The sequence below is a fragment of the Typopeltis vanoorti genome, chromosome 18 (assembly GCF_054136105.1).
Source record: "Typopeltis vanoorti isolate ZY-2024b chromosome 18, IOZ_Tvanoo_1.0, whole genome shotgun sequence".
Lineage (NCBI taxonomy): Eukaryota > Metazoa > Arthropoda > Arachnida > Uropygi > Thelyphonidae > Typopeltis > Typopeltis vanoorti.
Genome location: NC_143566.1, coordinates 44277195 through 44301258, shown reverse-complemented (window position 1 = coordinate 44301258; position 24064 = coordinate 44277195). Strand labels below are relative to the sequence as shown.

Genomic DNA, 24064 nt, shown 5'->3' with positions numbered 1-24064 from the left:
TTTGTCCTGGTAACTCATTGTTTGTCACTTTAAGACAGAAATATCGACCGTAGAATGCGCATTATTTCAGGCAATAAACATATTGTATTTAGTCAGGGACCACAAGATTGCAGCACTCATTTACAGTCCCTTCACTGGGATACATTTGCTGCAGCAGAGATGGTTCTCATTCTTACAGTGAGTCTCTTGAACAAGAACAACATCGACATTGTTGTCATATAAAATCTTTGAAAGGTATTCACATTTTGCTCTAGGTATACTCTCAACGTTAATTTGGCAAATTCGGACAACAGGTCTAATATTTCTAGTCATCTTGACCTTAAGAGAGCTAATTCGTGTGTTTGAATTCATGTGTGCTGTCACCAGGAGATCAAGAAGATAGTCTAGATGCGAAGTCGCTCTACCTCTTTAGCGTTATCCAGGATACACCACGAGGAGGCTAACTAGAATTGCACCTGTCACTCTTTCATTAAGTATTGACAAATATATCTTTAGGATTCCTCCAACAAACAATATTTACAAAAGATTCGTGGGAGTTGTTTTAGCTGTAGATAAGAAGACCATATCAAGAGTCTTCTGCAAGGAGTATATTCCTGGATGGGACGATGATAGTAATACCCTGTATTAAGAATACCTAGAGTGTGGCGACCCTGACATTGCAGATGAACTCATTCAGAGCGTTGACACTAACCGACAGAAGAAATGGACTGGAAAGTAGAAAGATTCGATTTTCAACACTCCAGCAGAAAAGCATTGAACTTTCTAAGAAAACTAGGTAGTGTCACCCTGAAACAATCAGCTATTTCTCCTAACCAATATGCATCACATATTGTCAACATATCAAGATATACCACCAAGGACAAACAGCACGATTTTCAAATAAAAAGTGAACTTACATATTTGAAAAATAACAGGATATCAGACCCTTTATACTCGCGACCTTTCACTGTTGAAGATACTAACACTGCTCTAATGGATACGAAACCAGTCAAAGCTCTAGGTTTCGATTGAATTAATCCAATTTTCTGTTGAAGTCAGGCCAAAACGTTATACAGAGGTTGGCTTGCTTTTTCTCTGACATCGTCCAGGCTGGTAGAATTTCCAAAAAAGTTTAAGATAATAAAAGTTATCCCCATCTTAAAACCAGAAAATTACCGACGAATAACCCTGCTTAGCGCCTGTTATAAGTTCCTAGAAAGGCTCATTTTCAATTGAATTTCCCCTAAGGTAATAGATCAAATCCCAGTGGAATAGGCCGGATTCAGATATAAACGAAGCTGCTGTGATCAGGTTCTGTCACTCACCACACACATATAGAGGCAGGCTAACAACAACGCCTGGAAACAGCTGTAGCTTTTGTAGACCTTACCGCAGCTTATGATGCAGTCTGGAGGCGCAATCTGTAAGTTACTCCGTCCAGTCCCATGTAGAACAATAGCAAAACTAATTGTAAACATGCTAAACAACCGACTGTTCCAAGTGTTTATGGACGAGAACAAAAGTAAACAAAGAATACTGGATAATGGTGTACCACAAGGGTCAGTTCTGGCTCCCCTCCTTTTTAACTTATACATCGCATATTTGCTTATTACAGCTTCCGAGAGGTTTTGTCACGCTGATAAAATTGCTCTAGCCACCATACACACTAACTTTCCTACAATGGAAGATATACTAACAAATAACCTTGTTGTCCTAGATGAATACTTTTGCAAATGGAGATTATGTCCAAATTCTAGCAAAACAGAAGTTTCATGCTTTCACCTGAACAATAACCATACCAACAAAGAATTGATGATCTACTTCAACCATAAACTGCTACGCTACAACAGATTCCTGAAATATCTGGCATCACTTTGGATAGAACTGTATATTTTAAACCATGTCTCAAAATCAATCTGGGAGCTAAAATACACGATATTAGCCACTCCATTCCGATGCAAAAATGTAAGTCGAAGGATATTATTTTCTTGGTTAGTACAAATGATTTGAAAGGCGAGAACTATCCTATGAGAGAAGATATAAAGAAGTTGTTAGAAGAGGTAAAACTAAAGAGCTAGAAGGTGAAGATTGTAAGTATCCTACTATGCTATGAGTGAGGCGAACTGAAAAGGAGGATGTTGATGGCCAATAAGTCTATACGTAGATTGTGCAGAAGGAATGATGGAGGATTTGTAGAATGCTGATAGACTGCATCTAAATAGATTTAGTCAGGTGTCTAGAGAGAGCTCTGCTCACTGAGCATACTGAAGAGCAAATTCAAGGAAACTTAAGCAATTAGGGTGGAAACAAGTGAGTTTGTGAGAAAGCATCCATGAAGCAAGTGAGTTTGTGAGAAAGCATCCATGAAGCAAGTGAGTTTGAGAATGACCAAATGTGGAATCTAGTCTCACAAGCAAAAATATTGAATAGGGTAATCAATTCAGAAAATAAAAGTGGATGAGGCCTAAACGGATGCGGCAGTTTCTATATACTAATGTCAGAAGTAATAGGAACAGGAGGGAGGAGCTTTTGGCATTGGTTAGTGCAACCTCGCCAAATGTTACAGGAATGAGCGAGACTTGGCTATCAGGAGGTGCTGCGTGTGAAGCATTGACCAACAGGAGAATGTGAAGGTTTTTGGATATTCAGAGAAGATACGATGGGGTACAGCTGATGATAGTGGATGGATCACAGCCAAAAACAACAGGAGATATGTGAGAGGGTGGCTGTACATTTTAAGAAGTCTAATGTGAAATGAAAACCAATAAAACAATATATATGTGTATATATATATATATATATATATATATATATATATATATATATATATATATATATATATATATATATATATATATATATATATATATATATATATGTTAAAGATACCAAGCTATTTTGAACCTGGTTTTACCCCATTTCCCAAGTAAGCAAACAGACAAGTAAGTGAAGTTTGTACCTACAAATATTGCAAGTCTAGGAGACCCCACACATAGTGCAAGTCAAGGAAACTCGTGGTAAAGGATGAATAAGCTCTGATCACTATTCTTAATATTTATCCTTAATGCAAAGCCCATATCCTTGAGGAGATGTATGATGCTATGTATTGGAGGCAAGGGGCCACTACCCAGACCGGTTTCAACCTTCATTAGGGTCTCTTCAGTGGGAGCCAGGCTAGAAATACCAAGATTTTAGTAATACAGAGCTTATAAGTATTTTAGCAGAACAAGTTACCATAAGGTGTTTTAACCTTATTAAATAAAAATCTCAGGATGACAGATAGATGTAGAAAGTATTTTACCTTGGGTGTAATAAATGGTAAAGATACCCAGCTATTTTAACCAGGTTTAAAATAGCTTGGTATATTTAACATTTATTATATCCAAGGTAAAATACTTTCTTCGTATATATATATATATATATATATATATATATATATATATATATATATATATATATATATACACACACACAGTTGGTTGTTGCTATGGGAAAAGGAGTTCCACAGATGATCTGGAAGACATGCATTGCTAAATTAGTACAATGAATACAGGTGGAGTGAATATTATTGGAGACTTCAACTATGGGGATATAGTCTGGAAGGAAGAAAGATCACATGGCAGGAAGGAAATAGAATTTATACACCTACTAAGAGATAATTGCTTAAAGCAGAATATTATGGAAGACACTAGGGGTAGGAGAGTATCGGATCTGGTCATAAGATCAGAAGAGCTATCCATAACAAGGTGATATTGTCTCCAATTGGTGAAAGTGCCCACATGGCCTTGATTTGGGAGATTGTAAAACATTAGGAATATTCTCCCTGGAAGGTTATTATGACAAGCTTAATAAGAAGTTTAAATCTGTGCCATGGCATTAAACCCTGCAGGGTAAGGATGCAGTGCATGGGATATAATTAAGGGTTATCTAGAGGAAGCAGTATTAAATTGTATACCTAGGGTAAGGAGGGTTATTCAGGTAGGAGTTGGATGAGTAATATCATGAAGCATGAGCTACAGAAGATGCCGTGGAAGGACGAGCATGGCAATAAAAGCAAACTCAGATTATGAGAAGACTGTAGCCAAGAAAGCCAAAGGAAATTCCAAAGAATTCTTTCGTTATGTGCAAGTATGAGTAGGAATGGCTTTGGAAGATTAACCTTAACGAGTGATGATGGTCACGAGGAGACAGAAGCAGATAAAATAGTTGTTATTCAGTGACCCTTTGCAAGGGTATATCATCCTGATGAGGGTATTTCTTTAACATATGTGACAGACACTGATGTGCGAACAGAGGTAGAATGGGGGTTCTTAGGATATTGTAGAATCTCAAAGTAAATCTAGCTGTAGATTAGATGGGATATCCACTAAGGGTTTGTGAGAATGTTCGAGGGAACTGGCAGTGCTTTTGACTAGGTTGGTTAATTTAAGTCTCAAATCTGGTAGAGTGCCAATGGGGTGGAAAGAGGGCAAAATTATTCTCTTGCATAAGTATGGTTTCAGGACTGCAGTAGCAAATTTTTGACCAATCAGTATCTCATGCGTGTGGATAAAAGTACTAGAAAACGTAGTCAAAAAGAGATTTCAAGAATGGACAGATGAAAATATGATACTGTATGAGGGTTGACATGGCTTTGTGAAGGGTCGGTCATGCTTGATTAAGTTACTATCTTTTTATAATAGAGTAACAGCAGAGATGGATAAAGAAAATGGCTACACAATGATTTTGCAGGATTTTGCAAAGACATTTGACAAAATACCACATGGAGCACTTAAACAATGTAGAACAAATAGGGATGGATATGACACTGGTTAAGTAGATAAGAGTGTGGCTGCTGGACAGATATCAAAAAGTGGTATATGGAGGGGCAGAATCGAAGCTAAAACAGATGACTAGTGGTGTGCCACAAGGTTTAGTGCTGGGAACATGGCTGTTTAATTTGTACATATTTGATATAGGAAATAACCTGAAAGGAAATATTCAGTTGTTTACTGATGATATGTAATTTGGTAGAGTAATGGTTAATCAAATTGATATTAGAGAGCTTGCGTGATGATTTAAACAGACTGTCAGTATGGGCAAAAGATAATGGATGTCAGGTTAATGTCGAGATATGTACGTACATTTATGCATTTTGGGATAAATAGATTGCAATCTGGGTGTCATATTGATGGTAGCGTACTCCAGGAAATAGATGAAGCTAGAGAATTAGGAGTGGTGTCAGACACAGTGTTAAAGTTTAGACGTCATATTGATAAGGCTGCTAAGATAGCCCATAAGGTTACTTGGGTATTGAAGAACACATTAACAAGTAAAGATAAGGAAGCTGTCATTTCCTCTTTATAAGGTCTTGATGCACCCTAATCTGGATTACTGTGCTCAAGTCTGGTCCGCTGGGTTTCTTGGGGATGAGGAAGCAGTGGAGAGGATTTAGAGTCGAGTGACCAAGATGATGAGTGATCTGTTGAATGTTCCCTATGAGGATAGACTGAAAGTGTGTGGGTTGCAGAATATGGTTGATAATAGAAAAAGAGGGGATTAGGAAAAAAGAAATTTTTTTTTAATTTTGTATAGGCAGCATCCTCACTTAAAATTTCATCGGCCGCCACAAAGGGTTTTTATACGATTAATGCAGGAGAAATGCGTCAGCCCTTGGCTACAGGGATCAGAACATGGGGTCATTCCTAGACCAGAACAAGGGGTGTGGTAAGTAGGGATGTGAGGACTAGATTTTATACTTGGAGAACTGTGAATGAGTGGAATGTGTTGCCAGAGTCAGTTCTGATTGCTTTGTCTATTAATGGGTTCAAGGAGAGGTGTGATAAATAGGGTATCCCGCATTGTGTCTTCGGACTTAATGAGTGCCCGTAAATAAAAAAAAATAATAATCAGCAAATGACTTTTATTCCCTTATAGGGAGTAGGCGAGGCCATTTTTGCCCTATCTAACTTTTGAAGATTGACTGGGAGTCGACTATCCATTGGTGTTCACTCATAGATTGGCAGACCAAGTCTACCACTTATTTAAGCATCCCGCAGTGAAGAGACTGCTCTTTCCATCTATTTCTGCCATCTCGTGTACCCTAACACTAACACAAACTTTTTGATGTCTGAAATAGTGTGGGTTCTACGGTCGATTTTCTGGAGCTTACAGGATGAAAAACCCGAGTTTTCGGGAGGGAATAAACCACTTGCCCGTGCTAAAGATCGACAACTTCGGGATGAACCTGTCTTATAAAAAGTTCCTCGAACTTAAGTCTATCGCTGAGGAGTACAAACACCACTTCCACTGAGCTACACAGGCTCCAGAAGAGTCTGTATAATAATAATAAAATTTAAAAAAATCAGCTAACGCCTATGTTGTTCCAGTATGGGGGAGTAGGCGGGGACGTTTACCCTGTCTAACTTTTGGAGACTGGGTGGGCACTTCAATCTCCACTCGTAGCCAATCAGAGAAATAGCTGGCCCAGGGCTATCACTGATTCATCGGTACGCAGTGAAGAAGGCGGCAAGCTAGTGCCGCTATCTCGTGGTCTCTAACCCTAACACAATATTTTTATTGTCTGAAAATAGTGTGGGTTCGACAGTCGATTTTCTTGAGTTTATGGGGCGAAAAACCCTAGTTTCGGGGAGAAAAAACCCGCTAGCCCGTGCCAGAGATCGACGAACTCCGGAACCGGCCAAAAAAAGGCTTAGAAAAATTTCCTGTAGTCGGCGACTAGATTTGAACCACCAAATCCTTTCTTCGTGCGGTCAAGCGCTGTCGAGTGCAAACGCCATTTCTACTGAGTTTATTTGTATCAACAACAGCAGCTGTGTACATTTAAAAATAAATATATATATACAGCTATTTACAATTTGTACATAGGCTGCTAATTCTATTACGCATTTTCATTTACTCGTTACAATATACTTATGACACCTGTTTTACAATCACTGTTTAAATAAGATACAACATGTCACATGCTCAATTTCTATTTTCCTTATTGTCCTATTGAATTGTTTGAGCTGTTATTTTTGTTGGTATATGTTACATAGTGATTTCAGTCTATTTATAAGTTCCATTATCAGATCAGTCTATTCACGTTTATATATATATATATATATATATATATATATGTTAGCACTGACATTTTCCATATGTACAATTCGTTATATATATATATATATATATATATATATATATATATATATATATATATATATATATATATATATATATATATATCTTCATTCTATATCTCTGTTCACATATTTTGGATGATTATTTTATTAACTTAATTTAAATGCACATCATATTCTTAAAATACATACAGTGCTTATGTTTTTATTTACATTTATATATGCATATATTTTGGTAGTATCACTATATCTCATGGAGATTTTTTTTTTTGTTGGCACTCTTATTTTTATAAAAATTAATTCCATATTGCTTTAAGATTATATTGTTTGCTTAACTTAAGAGGTAAATCTGTAATTTCTTATATACAAAGGTTTTCTGAATTGCAGAATTAGTTACATGTCTATAAATGGATAATATATCCTATTAACATTTTGGGTTATTATCATATTATGAACTTATGTTATCTGCATTTCTTACAATTGACATTTCTACTGTCCTTGTGTCTGTATATACAAGAACATATACCTATTTGTGGTAATATATCTTAATCTACATATTTATTACTAGAATAGTAATGACATATCTTAAGGAGTAATTTGCTATTTATATTTACATTTTTTTCCCCCTTACACAATTAGATATACATATATATAACATTCTTAGCCCTTATATATAGGCGTACCTATATATTATTATTAATATTTTTATTAATTTTTAAAGTTTTATTTATTTATTTATTTTAATTATTATATATATATATATATATATATATATATATATATATATATATATATATATATATATATATATATTTTTTTTTTTTTTTTTTTTTTTAAATTAATTTATTTTTATTTTATTTTATTTTATTAGATTTGATATCTTGTTGTCATAATTCCTCTCATTGTGGCGAATGGGCCTACGTTAACAGCACCTTTGTCTGGGATTATGCTTTTTGTTCAGATAGTGGGTTATCATTATTGTTTACCACTAACTACGGGGGGTTCCATTATCGGTATAAGTTTTAGTTTTCCTTCTTCTTCTGCTTTTTCAATTAGGCCGAGTTTCCTCCATTGCTGTATGGTTATGCTTTTTGGTTTGTGTAGTGTTTATGATAATTTCCTTTAAATAATTGTTAATTTTTGCTAGTATGTCTGGTCTGGTGTCTCTTCTGTGTATTTTGTCACATCTGTGGGACCATATTGCATACATTGTTTATTATGATTATTAGTTCTGTTTTTTTCATTATTTGGTCTTCCAACCAAAATAATGTGTTTTCAGAGAATGGTTGTGTCTTATGTAGGAGTTTCTGTATGGTGTTCCAGTATCTTTTTTGTTGTCGAAACCCGCAACTTTCATAAGTGTTGTGTCGACTGTTTATGATATTTGTTTCATTAGAAGCCGTGACAGTGTGTTTTGACGAACGGTCTGTTGTCATGATATTAATGCAGTACGCGATACTGTGGACGTTTTGCTACAGAACATCATAATATGATATATTGTTTCTGGGTTGGGACATAAATGACACTTCGCTGGGCCTTGTAATGGGATTTTTTTTTTGCTACACACCACTTTTTTGTGGGGAGACAGGCATGATGTACTTTATAGAAGAATGTTTTGTATTTTGGTGATATTGGAAGTCGGAAAACTTTGCTAAGCACCGGACTTAGCCTAATTTCTCCTTTTCTTATATCCCTGTGTTGGGAGGCGGGAATGTCACTTGACTTAATGTTTTATATAGTTTTCTTGGTTTGATTGTCAGTAAGGTTTCGGTATCTGAGTGTTTCATTATATATATATATGTACCCTTCGGCTATTTCTTTGAACATTCTCGGGCTTAGTTTTTTTATATCTGGAAGTGAGCTTATAAACCTATGCGGCAAACACTTTTGTAAGAATGTTGCCGCATAGGCATGATAGGTTTTTATGTGTGCTCGGGCTGCTTTTATTGCCCTGCCGATGAGAGTTTTCAGATGGATGTTTAGCAATGCTAAACCTCCAGCTTCAACTTCATGGAAGAGTGTTGATTTGCGCATGGGTTCATACTGAGAGCCCCAGATGTATGTAGCGCAGAGCCTGTGTATTTTTTCGGCCCACCTTCCGTGATACGGGGTGTTGTGTATCTTGTACCACAGGCGAGATGTTAGGTAAATGTTGCAAACCTGGGCCCTTCCTCTGACGGACAGCTGTCTAGGGCGCATTGCATTAATTTTCTTCTTTATGCCGTCATGGAGTTCTTTCCACTGTTCTACGTGGGATTCTGAGCTTCCGATGTTGATGCTCAGAACCGGTATGTAATTATTCACATGTATTCCTGAAGGAATCCTTGGTTGGTTTTCCCACTTTCCAATTATTTTGCCAGATTCACATTCAGTTCCGAGGCTTTGTTGAAATCTTTTATTATTTTGAGTGTTGTGTCAAAGGATTTTTGTGTTCCTAGTGTTAAAGTAACAACATCAGCATATGGGGTCACTTTCTCCGTGTATATAAGTTCCTTTGATATTGTTGTTTGCGTTAATGGCTATAATGAGTGGTTCTAGGGCTAGAACAAATAGAGCCATGGATAGTGGGTCTCCTTGCCGGGTAAAACATTTTATTGGGAAAGAGGCTGAGAGATTTTTATTAATGATCAGCCTACTTTCCCTGTTTCTTTACAAAAGCTTAATCGTTTCTTTCCAGTTTACTCCTACTCCTATTCGGTCTAGTGTTTCAAACAAGTATTGGGGGCTAACTATGTCAAAATGCGTTTTGAATAGATATTCAAAAGGCATTTTGACACAGCCCCATTACAACACATGGATTTTCTGTGAGGCTGTAATAATCGCAAATGCATTGGAGGTGCATTATTGTGTCAAGAATATTTCTTCCTTTCACTGCACATGATTGTGCTGGTGAGATAAGTTTATGGAGGTGCTTTTGTATTCTGTTTGTAAGTATTTTAGATATTATTTTGTAATCAGTATTCAGTAGGGTTATGCCTCTCCAGTTTTTATGTCTTGTAACTTCTGCTGATCCCCAACCTTTGGTAGTAGTACAATGTGTCCTGTGTTGAATTTTGCTAGCGTTGTCTGTGTTGTAATCATCGTGTTGATCATTTTGGTAAAAATATGTTCAAATTTTGTGAAGTATTCTGTATAGAATTCGCCTGTTAGTCCGTCTTCACCTGGAGATTTGTTATCCGGGAGCTGTTTCAATATAAGACGGCATTCTGCTAAGGTGATTGGTTTCTTTGTTTAGAGTTTGGCCTTCGTATGTTATGGTTTTTATTCTCTGTTTTGCGTTCCGTTGTTTCTCAAACAGCCATGCTGTCGAGGTCTTCCCTTCATCATTTTCAATTATTTTGAGACCAGCACGTAGCCACGCTCCTTCTATTTCCTGAAACTGTTTCGCTGTTATGCGGTTTTTAATTTCTTCTATTTCTGTTCTGATGTTTTCATTATTTCTGTCATGGTGGAGATACAATTTTGATAATTTCTTCGTGTCCGCGTTCTGTTTGTTCCTTTGTTGCTGCTTTTTTATTCTACTAATTTTGATTGCTGTTTGTTTGGTCATGTGTTTAAATTTCTCCCAGGCTGTTACAGCATTTTCTATGGATTCTATTTCCTCAACTATTTTCTCTATGTTATTGTTGAATTCATCGTCATCTTTAAGGTGTTTATTAAATTTCCATAGGGGAAATTTCTGTTTGTTGATATTGTAGTTCAGCCATCACCATATGGTGATCTCTGAACAAGACAGGTGTGTGTTGTACAGTTTTGACCTTTATATTTCTGAATGTTTGGATGTATATGCGGTCTATTCTAGAGGCGTTTCTGGGTGCAAAATATGTGAATTCCTTCTTTTGGGGATGCAAGATTCTGAAGGCATCTGATAGGCCACAGTGGGTGAAAACTCTTCTGAAATTTTTCTGCGGAAGTAAGTTTGGGTGTTCTTGATCCTTTTGTGGTTGTTCTGTAAAGTTCAAATCTCCTGGTATTATTGGTTTTTTTTTGTTGAATATAGTGTCGCACTTCCTTCCAGAAGGTGGTCTTATGATTATGTGTGGTTAGTCCATATATGTTAATTATGTTGTGTATTTTTTTCTGCCAAAGGAGCTGCAGCTCCAGAACGCTATGCCTGATTACGACATTATGGGATAATATTTGGAGGTTACCCGATTTTTTTATTAGTGTAGTAATTCCACCTATTCCATTGGTCTGAGCCTCTTCGGCAACGATATGGTATATTGTTTGTAACTTGTATTTGAAGCTGTTTGATTGGTCAGTGTTGTTGTGTAGTCCAGTGTCTTGTATCATAAGTATATCGGGTCTGTGTTGAAAGATTAAATTAACTGTTAGTTGAATCGATGTTTTATTATTTAGCCCATTTACATTTAGTGTAATGATTTTTAGATTGTGAGTCAAGTTAGAAAGTTTTCTAGAGCCTTTTCTTTCCGGACTCTTAGTTAATTTTTTTTCTTTGGGTTTTGACTTCCAGCTTTTGGTGATGTTAGGCATAAACTTCATTTTTGCTCTCTTTACTGGGGGTCTGTTTAGTATTCCATTCTGATTTCTCAATTTGTTTTTCTAAATCCGTTTTATTTTTTTCTGTAATTTGTGTTACCGAGATGGTTTGAATTATTTCAGTGTTTGGAAATTCTTCATCTTCAACGGGCAATTATTATTTAGTTCTTCATTTGTGTTATTCGGAGTGATTTTTTTTTCTCTGTAGGTTTTGTTACTTTTTTGAATCTGAAACTGACCTTTGGCTGTTAGTCTCCTCGCCCGCCCGGATAATCCCTTCCTTTGCCTTTAACGGAGAGTTATTTTCATTACATTCCTCGTGCCGGCAGGTGTTAAGTCCTGGGGTGCTGCTCTCATTGACCCGATTCTCTGCCTCATATTCAATAGTTGAAGTTATTTCCTGTAAGTCTTCTGCTTTTTTAAGCTCATCTCATGTGTTCGGTTGACTACCCGAAGGTTGCGCGGCCAACATGGAGGCATGTCTGCCCAGGACATTGTTTAATATCATGTGCGATTCTCTTGCATCGTTCACATTTCGATGCTGTGCATTCTCTTCTTAGATGACCTACCTGCCTGCATCTGAAGCACACAGGAGGTCTTCCTAGAATGATCACTAAGCCTGGCCTTTTAGAAACTTTTATAATTTACGGGATATTTTCTAGTCTGGTATCGTCATTCAATGTAATAGTCAATTTTTTTTGTTAGATAATACATGCGCCCATTCTTTTTCTTTTATATTGGATACATTTTCAATATTCTATTGTACCAAATGATTCAAAGTGCATGCCAAATAATCTATTAGATATTTGGGGGGGCAACCCCCCCAAATTAAAATATCTAATTTTCTAGATTTCACAATGGGGATAATTTCACTTGTATGGTTATTAACATCAAGTGATTTTAATTTAGCAAAATTTTCTTTCAAGGAAATATTATAATATGGAAACAAATGAAAAATTATGACAATATAACTGAACTTTAAGGAACCAAGGTGCCATACATCGGAACCTCTTACCTTGCCTTTCAAACTTTCGATGATACCCAGTTCTGTATATGGGGCGCCAGAAGGATCACACTTTAGGATGCAGGCCTTGCTCCAATCTAGTTCATCTGGGAGATTCAACAATGAGAGAATATCTGAATTGAAATCCTTCATTGTACTGGCAGCAGGTGACTGAGAGACGGTCGCTGATGCCTGTTCCATTGTGTTAAATAGACTTGTTACTGTAGAGACTGGGGATGTATCCTTCAGAGATCCAGTTGCCTTGGTGCTTGAAGAGGTATTGCGAGATGAAACATTTCCTTCCAGTAGTTGTTGAAAGCTAGTAGCCTTAATAGGTGAGCTTGTAATAGCAGTTGAAGATTTTCCCGCGATCGACGACATGCTGTTTGAAAGCAGACGGTACGTTAAGGGCAGCGTGCCCGCACTGGTAAAGGCTTAAGCCGCACTAATCCTCTTACGCTCGAACACTAAGGAGCACACAAAAACACGTCTGCTCTGGTCAGAGCCCAACTTCTACTACGCCATTTCTATTGAGCTACACAGGCATTATATAATAATAATAATAATAACAACAACAACAATAATAATAATAATAATTCCCGAAGGAACACGGCCTTGTCGTGGAGGAGGAGCTTGCGTGCGTCAGTGTTATTGATAGCTATTCTGGCGGTTGCATAGCTGCCAGCAGGGCCACCCTTGTCAGGCAGGTCCCAACTGAGGAGCCAGCCTAACAGTGTTCCATCCCCCATCTTAATGGTAAAAAGGAAGAAGAGATCCATACCGGATCAGTCGATGCCCGGGTCATCAAGGACTGCGTCAGATGTTGGGGATCCTGGACAGCAGGCGACAAGTGGGCTACAGGACCCAGCTCTCCTTGCTGGGCAATCAGGGCAGGAAGGTGGAAAGCGACTGAAGAAACCAAAAGTAAAAATAATGGACTATAGAAGAAAACAGAGAAATTATGAAATGTTTTTACATATCAACACCAGAAAAACGAGGTTTCAGGAAGCGTATGCATTTGATTTGGAAAAAAAAATTCCCAGAATCTGCAATAACAAAACAAAGACTTATGGACCAAAAGAAATTCATTTTCCGTAACAAAATATTTACTGAACTTGAGCTGCAAGAGTTATGTAATAAAACAACAACTCCAGTAACAGAAAACCATCAGGAGGTAGCTATATCGAACTTTGGAATTCAACTCAGTAAACATCAATCTGACGACATACCTTAGATTGTTTTGGCAGTAGAGCAGTGTAAAATGAAGTCAGGGATATTGGAACATATGAACTCCATAAACGACCGCATCAGACTACCACCATTAAAAGCTTTACAACAATGTAAGCTAAAACAGCTCCTCTTAGATGCAAATGCTGTATTGAAACCCTCACAACCAACAGTATAAAGGAAACAAATCAGCTCCTATACAGCACAGCCTATATCATTTCAGAGAAGCTTGGTTGCAAACCGAAAGAGCAAAAGCCGAGGATGAAACAATCTGCACCATGGAAAATCCGGTAAGAACAAAAGGTCAACAGGCTTCGAGCTGATCTAAGCAACTTGAAGAGTTTTAAAGAACGACGGTTGAAAAATAATAACATCAAAAACAAACTGATGAACACATATAATTTGGCGAACAAAAAAATTGCTGAAGTTACCGAAGAGCTAAAACAAAGAATTACAGCGACTGAACAGAAAATTAAAAGATATGAAGCAAGAATAAACCAATATGTACAAAATATGCAATTTCGACAGACCCAAATTCAGTTCTTCCAGTCTCTCCAGAGAAATGCAAATGCAAACCATCATTCACCCGGAAAAGAAGAAACACTCAAATTGTGGAAGTCCTATCTGGGATAATTCTATCGAACACAATAAAGACGCTTCATGGATTAATGAAATAGAATCAGAAATGAAACAAAAACAAATGCAGAATGTCATTATCACTAAAGAAATGGTCAGTTCTCAAGCTAGAAAATTAAAAAACTGGAGTGCACATGGCAAAGATGAACTATATGGATTTTGGTTAAAACATTTAACCAGTCTACATGATCGAATGGCAGAATAATTTAATTATGTGTTGCAGTCTGGCTCAGTGGAAGACTAGATGATGTCTGGGCGCACTTTTCTCTTTATGAAAGATAAGGATAAGGATGCAGACCCAAGTAACTATCCTCCAACAACATGCCTACCACCTATGCTTAAGCTGTTCACTGCAATCATAGCAAATTCCATATACCACTACTTATCAGATAATCAGATTTATCTGATTGAACAAAAAGGAAATTTTCAAAAATCTAGAGGAACAAAAGACCAGATCCTTATGAATAAAATTATTCTCAGAAACTCAATAAGACGAAAAACTAATTTAAATGGCATGGATAGATTACAAGAAAGCACTCGATTCCCTCCCACACTCCTGGATCCTAAAATCACTAAAAATATTTGGAATTAGCAAAAACATATGTTCGTTTCTGGCTACTGCAATGAAATCATGGAAAACAACATTAATAGTGAATAATGAAGGATTTGGAGATATCAACATTAAACGTGGAATTTTCCCCATTGCTCTTCAACATGATACCGTTATCTATGATTCTGAAAACAACAAAACTTGGTTATGAAATTCCTAAATGTAATATTAAAATTTCCCATCTGTTGTAAATGGATGACTTGAAGCTATATGGAAAATCGGCCAAGCAAATAGATTCTTTATTGAAGATAGGTCGTATTTTCAGTCAGGACATCAAAATGGAATTTGGTTTAGATAAATGCGCAATTTTATCTATTAAACGAGGAAAAATTAATGACACTAGCAATTTTAATTTTGATCAATATAAAAGCAATTTCGGCTGACGAACATTATAAGTACCTAGGAATATTAGAAGCCAATGATATTCTTCATTCGAAAGTTAAATAACAGGCAGCATCAGAATACATCAAAAGAGTTAGAAATATTCTGAAAACAAAACTAAATGGATTAAACACAATTAGAGCAATGAATTCTTGGGCTATACCAGCGATCCAATATATAGCTGGCATAATAAATTGGACAAAAGAAGACCTGGACAAACTAGACTGCAAAACTAGAAAACTAATGACTATGCATCATGCATTACATCCACGAAGTGATGTTGACCGGTTGTACCTACCAAGGAGAATAGGTGGACGGGGTCTGCTGCAAGTGAGACAGACTGTATAAGAAGAAGAAATTGGTTTAAGAAATTTCATCGACAATAGCTCTGAGCCAATGCTTCAAACAATTACACAAGAGGACCTAAAAGCAACAGGAACAAATCCGATTACAAAAAGGAACAACAAAATATCCGATATGTGCGCTGGAAAAATAAACCTTTGCATGGCCAATTTCTTCGAGATACTGAGGACAATATTGACGTGAACAAAACATGGCAATGGCTACAACACGGATACATTAAAAAAGAAACAGAATGATTTATTCTAGCAGCTCAAGAACAGGCATTACAAACTAATGCAATCAAAGCAAAAATTTTGACCATCAGTAATAACAGCAAATGTAGATTATGCGATCAGAAAGATGAGACTGTAGAACATCTAATCAGTGCCTGCAGCAAAATAGCTCTAACTGATTATAAATACTGTCATGATCAAGTGGCCAAAATAGTTCATTGGCATGTATGCAAAAAATATGGCTTTCCTACTTCTGATAATTGGTGGCAGCATAAAATAGAGACTGTGTTGGAAAACGAAACAGCAAAAATTCTCTGGGACTTTAGAATACAAACTGATCGGCATTTGGAACACAATAGATCTGATATCACAATTATCGAACATCGACAGGTTTGGATTATCGATATTGCAGTACCCAGTGATAAAACAACATCAACAACAAAGAACTGGAAAAAATTAATAAATATCGAGATCTGGCAATCGATGTTGGCCGACTGTGGCTTAAACACCAAAGTCATTCCAATAGTTATCGGTGCACTTGGTGCAACTTCAAGAAGTTGTCCAACTATTTACAACAATTAAAAATCAATGAAGTGACCCTATATGAACTACAAAAAACAGCATTACTTGGAACAGTCCATATTTTACGACGCTACCTGACGGACTATTCTTAGATTCTTGGGTAGAATCTGAATTGTTCTGAATCACCAGTCATATTTTTATTTATATGATATCTTGTTTTGACTGTGTATCAATTATGTGAATAAAATAATAATAATAATAATAATAATAATAATAATAATAATAATAATAATAATAATAATAATAATAATAAATAAATAAATAATAAATGTTACCGTTAGGAAATGACCTCACAGTAGTTGTGTTGTGTGCATTGGTAGATCATTGAAACATGATAGAAACATGAAATGCTGTGTATACGTATATAATGTGTGTTACGTATTGGTGTTCTACTTGTGCGGTGTTTGGTTGATCAGTGAGTGATATAATTTGTTGGAAGAAGTCGAAACGTGCGCTATGTCATTTCGTCGTTTGAGATGCAGACGTCGTCAGCGGAAAGTTGGAAGCGTTGGGATTCATAAAAAGTGTGAGGATAACGAAGTCCAAGGAAATATGTGTTCAAGTGAATTTCACAATGTGGATAGCGATTCATTTATTGATAGCGATACAAGGGAGTACTTTCAGCACGTGTTCGAAAGAATAAAGCATCCGTTTCAAAATGATGATGAAAAGAGTATGTATTTTGATATCAAGTTTTCTTATATTTAGTCACTTGGTTTATTACATTCAGCCAATTTTTAGCAGTTTTTTAAACATTTCATTATTAATCATTTGACATCTGTTACCCGCTATAATGCCTGTTGTATGTGTGTGTTTAAGAAAGAGTACAAAGCATCCATAAGAACGAAATAGTTTCTGAGAAATTACTACTTAGTACATTACATAATCTTGCCAGAACAAACTTCAAAAACATCAGTGCATTATGTAGAATCTAAACACATTGAGTAGTTAAGTTCTACAGAATTAAAAAAAAAGTTCCCCCACCATCTGTGTCCAACTTTTCAGAAAGATTTCAGGAATGCCATCACCATCCAAAAGTTCCGGGTAAATCGAAGAAAAAAAAAACAAACAAACAAACAAAAAAACTCTACACAGCTTTTAAGCCCCACTTGAAACTTGCTACCTTTAGCCGTTCCACTTAAACCCCCCCCCCACCTCTTATTCGAATCGGGAGTATATAAAATACTGTGTTGCTGCATGTAAATTCCCCATGGTCTGCATAGATGAGCACAAACAAATACAATCTGGATTATGGTCAGTTTATCACGACCTATTAAACCCAGTGTCAGTTATCATTTGTCACATTCATTTTTTGCTAGAAAAATCTACATACTCATCAAAGAAAGAGTGTATTTTTTAATATCTGCAGCTGCTTTCAGAAATCAACTGAATTTAAATAAACATTATTATTATTATTATTATTATTCAGGCCTCCATGGAGTCAAAAGACTCATCGCGGGAGGTCCTTCCTAGGAAACACAAAGTCTATAAAAACTGATCGTGGGAGGTCCCTTCTAGGACACACGAAGTCTATCATACCACTCATTAAACTCTTTGACTGTTCTCACTCTCACCACTCTATCAGGCAATGCATTCCATGGTTCAACCACCTTCCATGCAAAGAAACCACTCCTCACCCTGTTTCTCACAGTTTCCTTTCGTAACTTCCAGGGATGGCCCTTTGTCATCACTCCTTCCTGCTGTTCAACCCATGCGAAAGAATTCCCTAGTGTTAACCATGTAACTATCTCTCAACAGTTTAAAAGTCTCAATCACATCACCTCTCCTTCTATCCACCAAACTCTGCAGCCCACATTCCCTCAGCCAATCCTCATAACTAACATTGTACACTTCTGAAGCCATCTTTGTTATCTGGCCCTTTCAACAGTTAATTTATCCCCTTCAAATCCTTTCAACAGTTAATTTATTGTACCCTTTCAACAGTTAATTTATCCCCTTCAAATCCTGGGGACCAAATCTGAGAACAATAGTCTAAGTGTGGTCTGATCAGGGTCTTAAACAACAGAATGATAATGCTTTTATCTCTGCGGGTCAGCATCCCTCTCATTATTGCAGCAATCTTTTGTGTTACCTTCACCACCTTTGCAATATGTCCCCTAAATTTCAGGTTTCTATCAATCATCAATCCCAGATCTCTTGTTTCCCCTACTTCCTCCAGTATAGCTCCTCCAATAGAGTATGCAGTGTCCCATCGATGTGTCCCAAACCTCAAGACCTTACATTTTGCTGCATTAAACCAACACCCCCATTCATTAAAGGTTAACCAATATAGGTCCCAGTACTGATTCCTGTGGGAACCCACTTGTAACCCTCTGCCTTCTTGAAACTGCCCTACCATGCACAACTCTCTGATACCTATCGGACAGCCAATCCTGAATCCAGTTGACCAACCTGACATCCAACCCATGTGCTACAACTTAAATATCAGCTTATCATGTGGCACCCTGTGAAATGCCTTTGCTAAATCCAAGAAAATGGCAGTATATGCCTTTCTCTCATCTACTGCTCTTGTAACTTTTATAAATGGCTAGCATATTACTAAAACAAGAGCGTCCCTTCAGAAATCCATGTTGACTCTCACAGATAACATTACTCTTATCTGCTCAATGCTGTATACGGTCACTCGCTAATTTCTCCAAGATCTTAACAACTACAGATGACGCACAAACTGGCCTATGATTAGACACTTCCAGTCTGCTTCTGCCCTTATGCAATGGCACTATCTTACTTTCCTTCCATTCTCTGGGCCAGACATTCATTGAAAAGCCAGGTCAAAGGAGCTGTCAGTTCTTTAGCACATTCTCTCAAAACTCGTGGTGAAATACCATCCAGTCCCACAGCTTTGCTGACATCCAGAGTACTCAGTATTTGGAACATAATCTCTTACTGCACCTCTAAACCTCGAACCTGCCCTATCCCTTTAGTATTAAAATTTACTCTTCCAGGATGAAATACTTCCAATAAAGTGTTCATTGAACAATTCCACTATGTCCTCTGCATCAGTCACTCTATTCCCATTTTTATTTCACAATGTCATTCCTCCACAATCATTTCTCCTCCTACTTGCGACATAGCTAAAAAATTCCCTAGGATTTTCTTTGGATCTTAGGGCCAACCCCTTCTCATATTCCAGTTTCATCTTCCCTACCATACTACTCACTCTCCTGGCCTGTGTCTTATATTCTTCAATCATCTGCTCTATACCTGTCTCCTTATATCTCTTCCACAGCCTCTTTTTTGCATGCAGTTCCTGTTTAATATTGTTTGTCATCCACTTTACTCCAAATTGTGTTCTCTTTTTCACTTGTGGGATAGAGCTTACCATTGCTGCTAACAAATATTCCTAATGATATCCCGTCCCTCCAATTCCTCCCTCCATGAAATTCCCCAAGTTGACGTATGGGACTGTTATAATCACCTGCCTTATAATTCCAAATACGTTCCCGTCTCTTTGATACTTTTGCATGTCTATTCATCTTCCAAGTCAAAACCATATGGTCACTCTCTCCAACTGGTGGGAGAGATGTCATCTCAGTTATTATCAACTCTTCTGATGCTATGACCAAATCCAAAACTCTTGAACTTCTTGTTCCCTCTATTACATGTTGCCTAAGACATTTATCCCTCAAGAATTCTAGAAATTCCATTCCTTTATTGCACTTTCCAAGCTCAACTGTCTAAACATCTCCTGGTCTCCACCCTCTGTGCTCCTTGGTTTGTAGCAACCCACTAAATATCCTGTCTTGCCCACCTCTAACCTCACACCATATACTTTCAAAATCATTAGTGTCACTGCCTTCCAAAGTCTCCACTCTTAGAGGACATAAGTCGCCACTTATCATAAGTAGTACTCCACCACCACGCTTTCCCTTTCTATCCTGCCAAAAAATGCTGTACCCTGCTACTTCTATTCCTGTTATTATATCCTCTTATATTAACCACATCTCAGTGATCCCAATAATCTTTGGCCAGGCTGATGCTATCAACGCCACCGATTCCTTCCTTGCATTAGTATAAAGCATAAAAATGACACTGTTTCTATACCCAGCATTATCCCCTCTAGACTGCACTGAGCTCAGCATTACCTGATGTCATCCCCTTTTCTCTTAAGTATCCATTCCCACAAGAGGCCACACCTGCTGCTATCCACCCTGGGCATTCTACTTTCCCTGCATTGACACTCCGACTCGTTCAGAACAGCAATCTTTCCAGATGCCTACGTCCTTCCTCATTCAAATGCAAGTGGTCTCTTTCATACAATTCCTTTCTTCCTCAAATGCCCTCCAAGCATCCACTTATTCCAATCCTCTCTTCTGACACATCCTAGCTATTTTGTTATTCAATATTACTGCTCTTCTGCTCAGCTCATCATCATCATTCCTAGGCAACATGCACACTATCTTTCCTCTCTGCGTCTTCTTTCGTGCAACCTCAAGCAAGAATCTCATATCTTTCGCTGCCCAATTTACATTACCTCTCAAGTCATTTGTTCCTACCATCACAGTCATCTCATCCACCCTTTCACCCCTCTTAATCTTGAACACCACAGATCATTGAGCCCCCCATACATTACACCTCTTACCACCCTGTTCCTCAACTGCTCATGTGCATCCCTCACTCTCTCTCTCTCCTCTAACACTTTCTCTCTGTGTTCCCCTACTTACCTGCCTTCCTGACATCACTCTATCCCTGGTTCCAGTGCTCTCTCTCCTACTGTTTCCATTGTGTCCTCTTCTATTCTCTCTCATTCCCTCTCTTCCACTGTTCCTATTCTCTCCCCTTCTATCATTCCCATATCTCTCTCATTCCCTCTCTTCCACTTATCCTATTCTCTCCTTTTCTATCATTCACATAACACTCTCTCATTCCCTCTCTTCTGCTGTTCCTATGGAAGACATCTTCAGGGAATTAATCCTCTATGGATCTGTGAGAATTAATCCATGGAGGGTTTTTCAACATTGGTGGGTGTTTAGTGTTATATTCATGTTTCATTTAGTATTGTTTTGCCCTTGTGTGTGCATTACAAGTATTAGCTTGTATTCCCTGAAGATGTCTTGACTGAGAGGAAATATTGTAAAAATTAAAATAGTTTTTAATCTTTTCTCAGTGCTGCTAATACTCCATTGAATCTCCAGCATAATGTCTCTGGCTTTTGTTAAGGCATATCTCCCTAGATACTTAAGACTTCGGCCTACCAGATGTGCCCTTGCACTTTTGCTATAAGAGCTAGGACAACCTGTTTACTAAGTACTGAACTGTATCATATTTAATACTGTTTAATGGGGATATGTCATTACTTAATAAACTGATGGTAAATAAATAAATCAAAAGTCAAGTATGACTACTTTCAACCTTACCTATGGATTCAGATAGGCTTCATTTATCCATTCCTTAAGAATTGCACTTTTTGTAGTGTGTACAGTATTCGTTGTTGGTAAATTAATCTATATATTGTTATTTTGGAGATTTGCTACTGTATGGAACATAAAGATAACATTAGATTCACTAAATAATATGAGTGGGTTGGCCGCTATGCATTTGGACACATTACTTAGTTGAAAAAAAAAAAAAATTATAGTACACAGTGAATTAAACAAAAATTAAATGAATTTAAAATTGAGAAATACTTCTCTGGGCAATAGTTGAGACTTCCAAAACATGTCAAGGATTTGACAGCCATCATACATTGGAACTCTAAGGAGTATTATAGGATGCGAGATAGATTTCTATTTTTGCTTTGTGCTCATTGATGAATATAATTAATGCTGTATCCCAATTTCTTAAAAATGTTTTGTCTTAGTTGACTAACCATAGTCCGATGCTAACATTCCCTATTTCACCCGAATCCAGCTTGTTTGTTTGGAGTTTCTGTTCCAAAATTTTTTCTTAGCCTTTTCCCCAAGTAAAGTTCTGTAATTGTCACATTCATTTTTATTTCTCTTTTTTTATAGCTATAAAAAAAATAAAAAATAAAAATTTATAGCTTTTTTTTTTTTATCTGGTTTGTAGTACAAATGTACTACAAACCAGACTACAGATATATTCAAGATCTGTAGTGTAGTCATAAGGAGTTTAACCTTCTGATCATGCTTTCTGAATTATTATGCAGTGCTGTCACTAAAACTTGATCAATATTTGTACGTTTCTCGTTAAATTTCATCTAATTTATTTGCCTTTCCACATTTCAAGTTTCTGATGACTATATACCTCTGGAATTGATATGTACTCCTAACTAGAGGGGGATCAAGTGGATGTTGGACCTGGTGGCTGCCAAGAGCACCAAGCTTGAAAGCAAAGATTAGAGCAGATGCTGTACTGAGATTCATAATTGGTTATAACCATATAAGAGAGGTCATATTTGACATCTGCACTTCCAAAAAAAAAGGGAGGGGAAGTTACAATTATTTTTAGGGTGCCCATAAATTTTACTGCCAGGGGCCACCAGCAGGCTTAATCTGTCACTTCTCCTAACTGCATTTTTCCTTAATGTCTGCTAACAGTGATAGTTTACTGTAAACTAATGAATTACATCAGACATCTAGAGTACTCTTAATTTCAGTTTTTATGATACCTTTTTATTATCTGATTCCTTTCATAATACTCTTTTTCTTAAGCTTTTTCAACAGCATCTAGAACATTTGCCATATTATTATTACTATTATTATTATATATTGTATCTCAATAGGCTTGAGAATCAATGTGAGAGACCCAAACTATTATACACACAAAACATGTCATTCTTCTTATTCACTGTGAGGGAATTCTCAACTAATTCTGACAAACCATTCCAGTCATTCACCATTCTCCACACAAAAAATCTAGTCCGCACTCTTACACAACTTCTATGGATGACCTCTAGTTCTTCTTCTTCTACAGCTTCTCCCACTTAAGTGGGGTCACTGTTTGTTATGAGTCTCCTCCACACCTTCCTGTCTTGGGCTGTCACCACATCCAAGTTCTTCATCTTCAAGTCCTCTTCTACCAGCTCCCTCCATCTCTTCTTTGGCTGCCCACGCTTCCGCCTTCCTTGCACATCCATCTGCATGACCCTTCTTCCCACATATTCGTCCTCCCTCCTCATCACATGACCAAACCATCTCAACCTTGCCTCCTGTATTTTCGCTCCTAAGTTCGTAACTTTCACTGTTCCCCTGACATAGTCATTTCTCAGATGATCCTTTCTGGTCACACCGCACATCCACCTAAGCATTCTCATCTCTGCTACTTCCATCCTGCTGATGTTATTTTTCCTGAGGGCCACAGTTTCTATAGCATATGTCATAGCTGGCCTCACTACTGTCCTATAAATTTTGCCTTTCAGATTGATCGGCACCCTCTTATCGCATAACACTCCAGCCATCTCCCTCCAGTTCCTCCAACCAGCTTGTATCCTGCATCCCACTTCCTTCTCAGCTCCTCCATCTTCTTC

The 24064-nt window shown here is 37.3% G+C and overlaps 1 protein-coding gene across 1 annotated transcript in view; it reads left to right on the top strand.

Annotated features, from left to right (window-relative positions):
* The first annotated feature begins 16945 nt into the window (after positions 1-16945).
* LOC150096623 (nucleolar protein 9) overlaps positions 16946-24064 on the top strand; it is a 212533-nt gene continuing 205414 nt past the window's right edge. Inside the window, exon 1 of the mRNA XM_090408340.1 lies at positions 16946-17287. Within this exon, the coding sequence (XP_090264466.1) occupies positions 17071-17287 (217 nt within the window). The 5' untranslated portion in view covers positions 16946-17070. The remainder of the gene's footprint in view (positions 17288-24064) is intronic.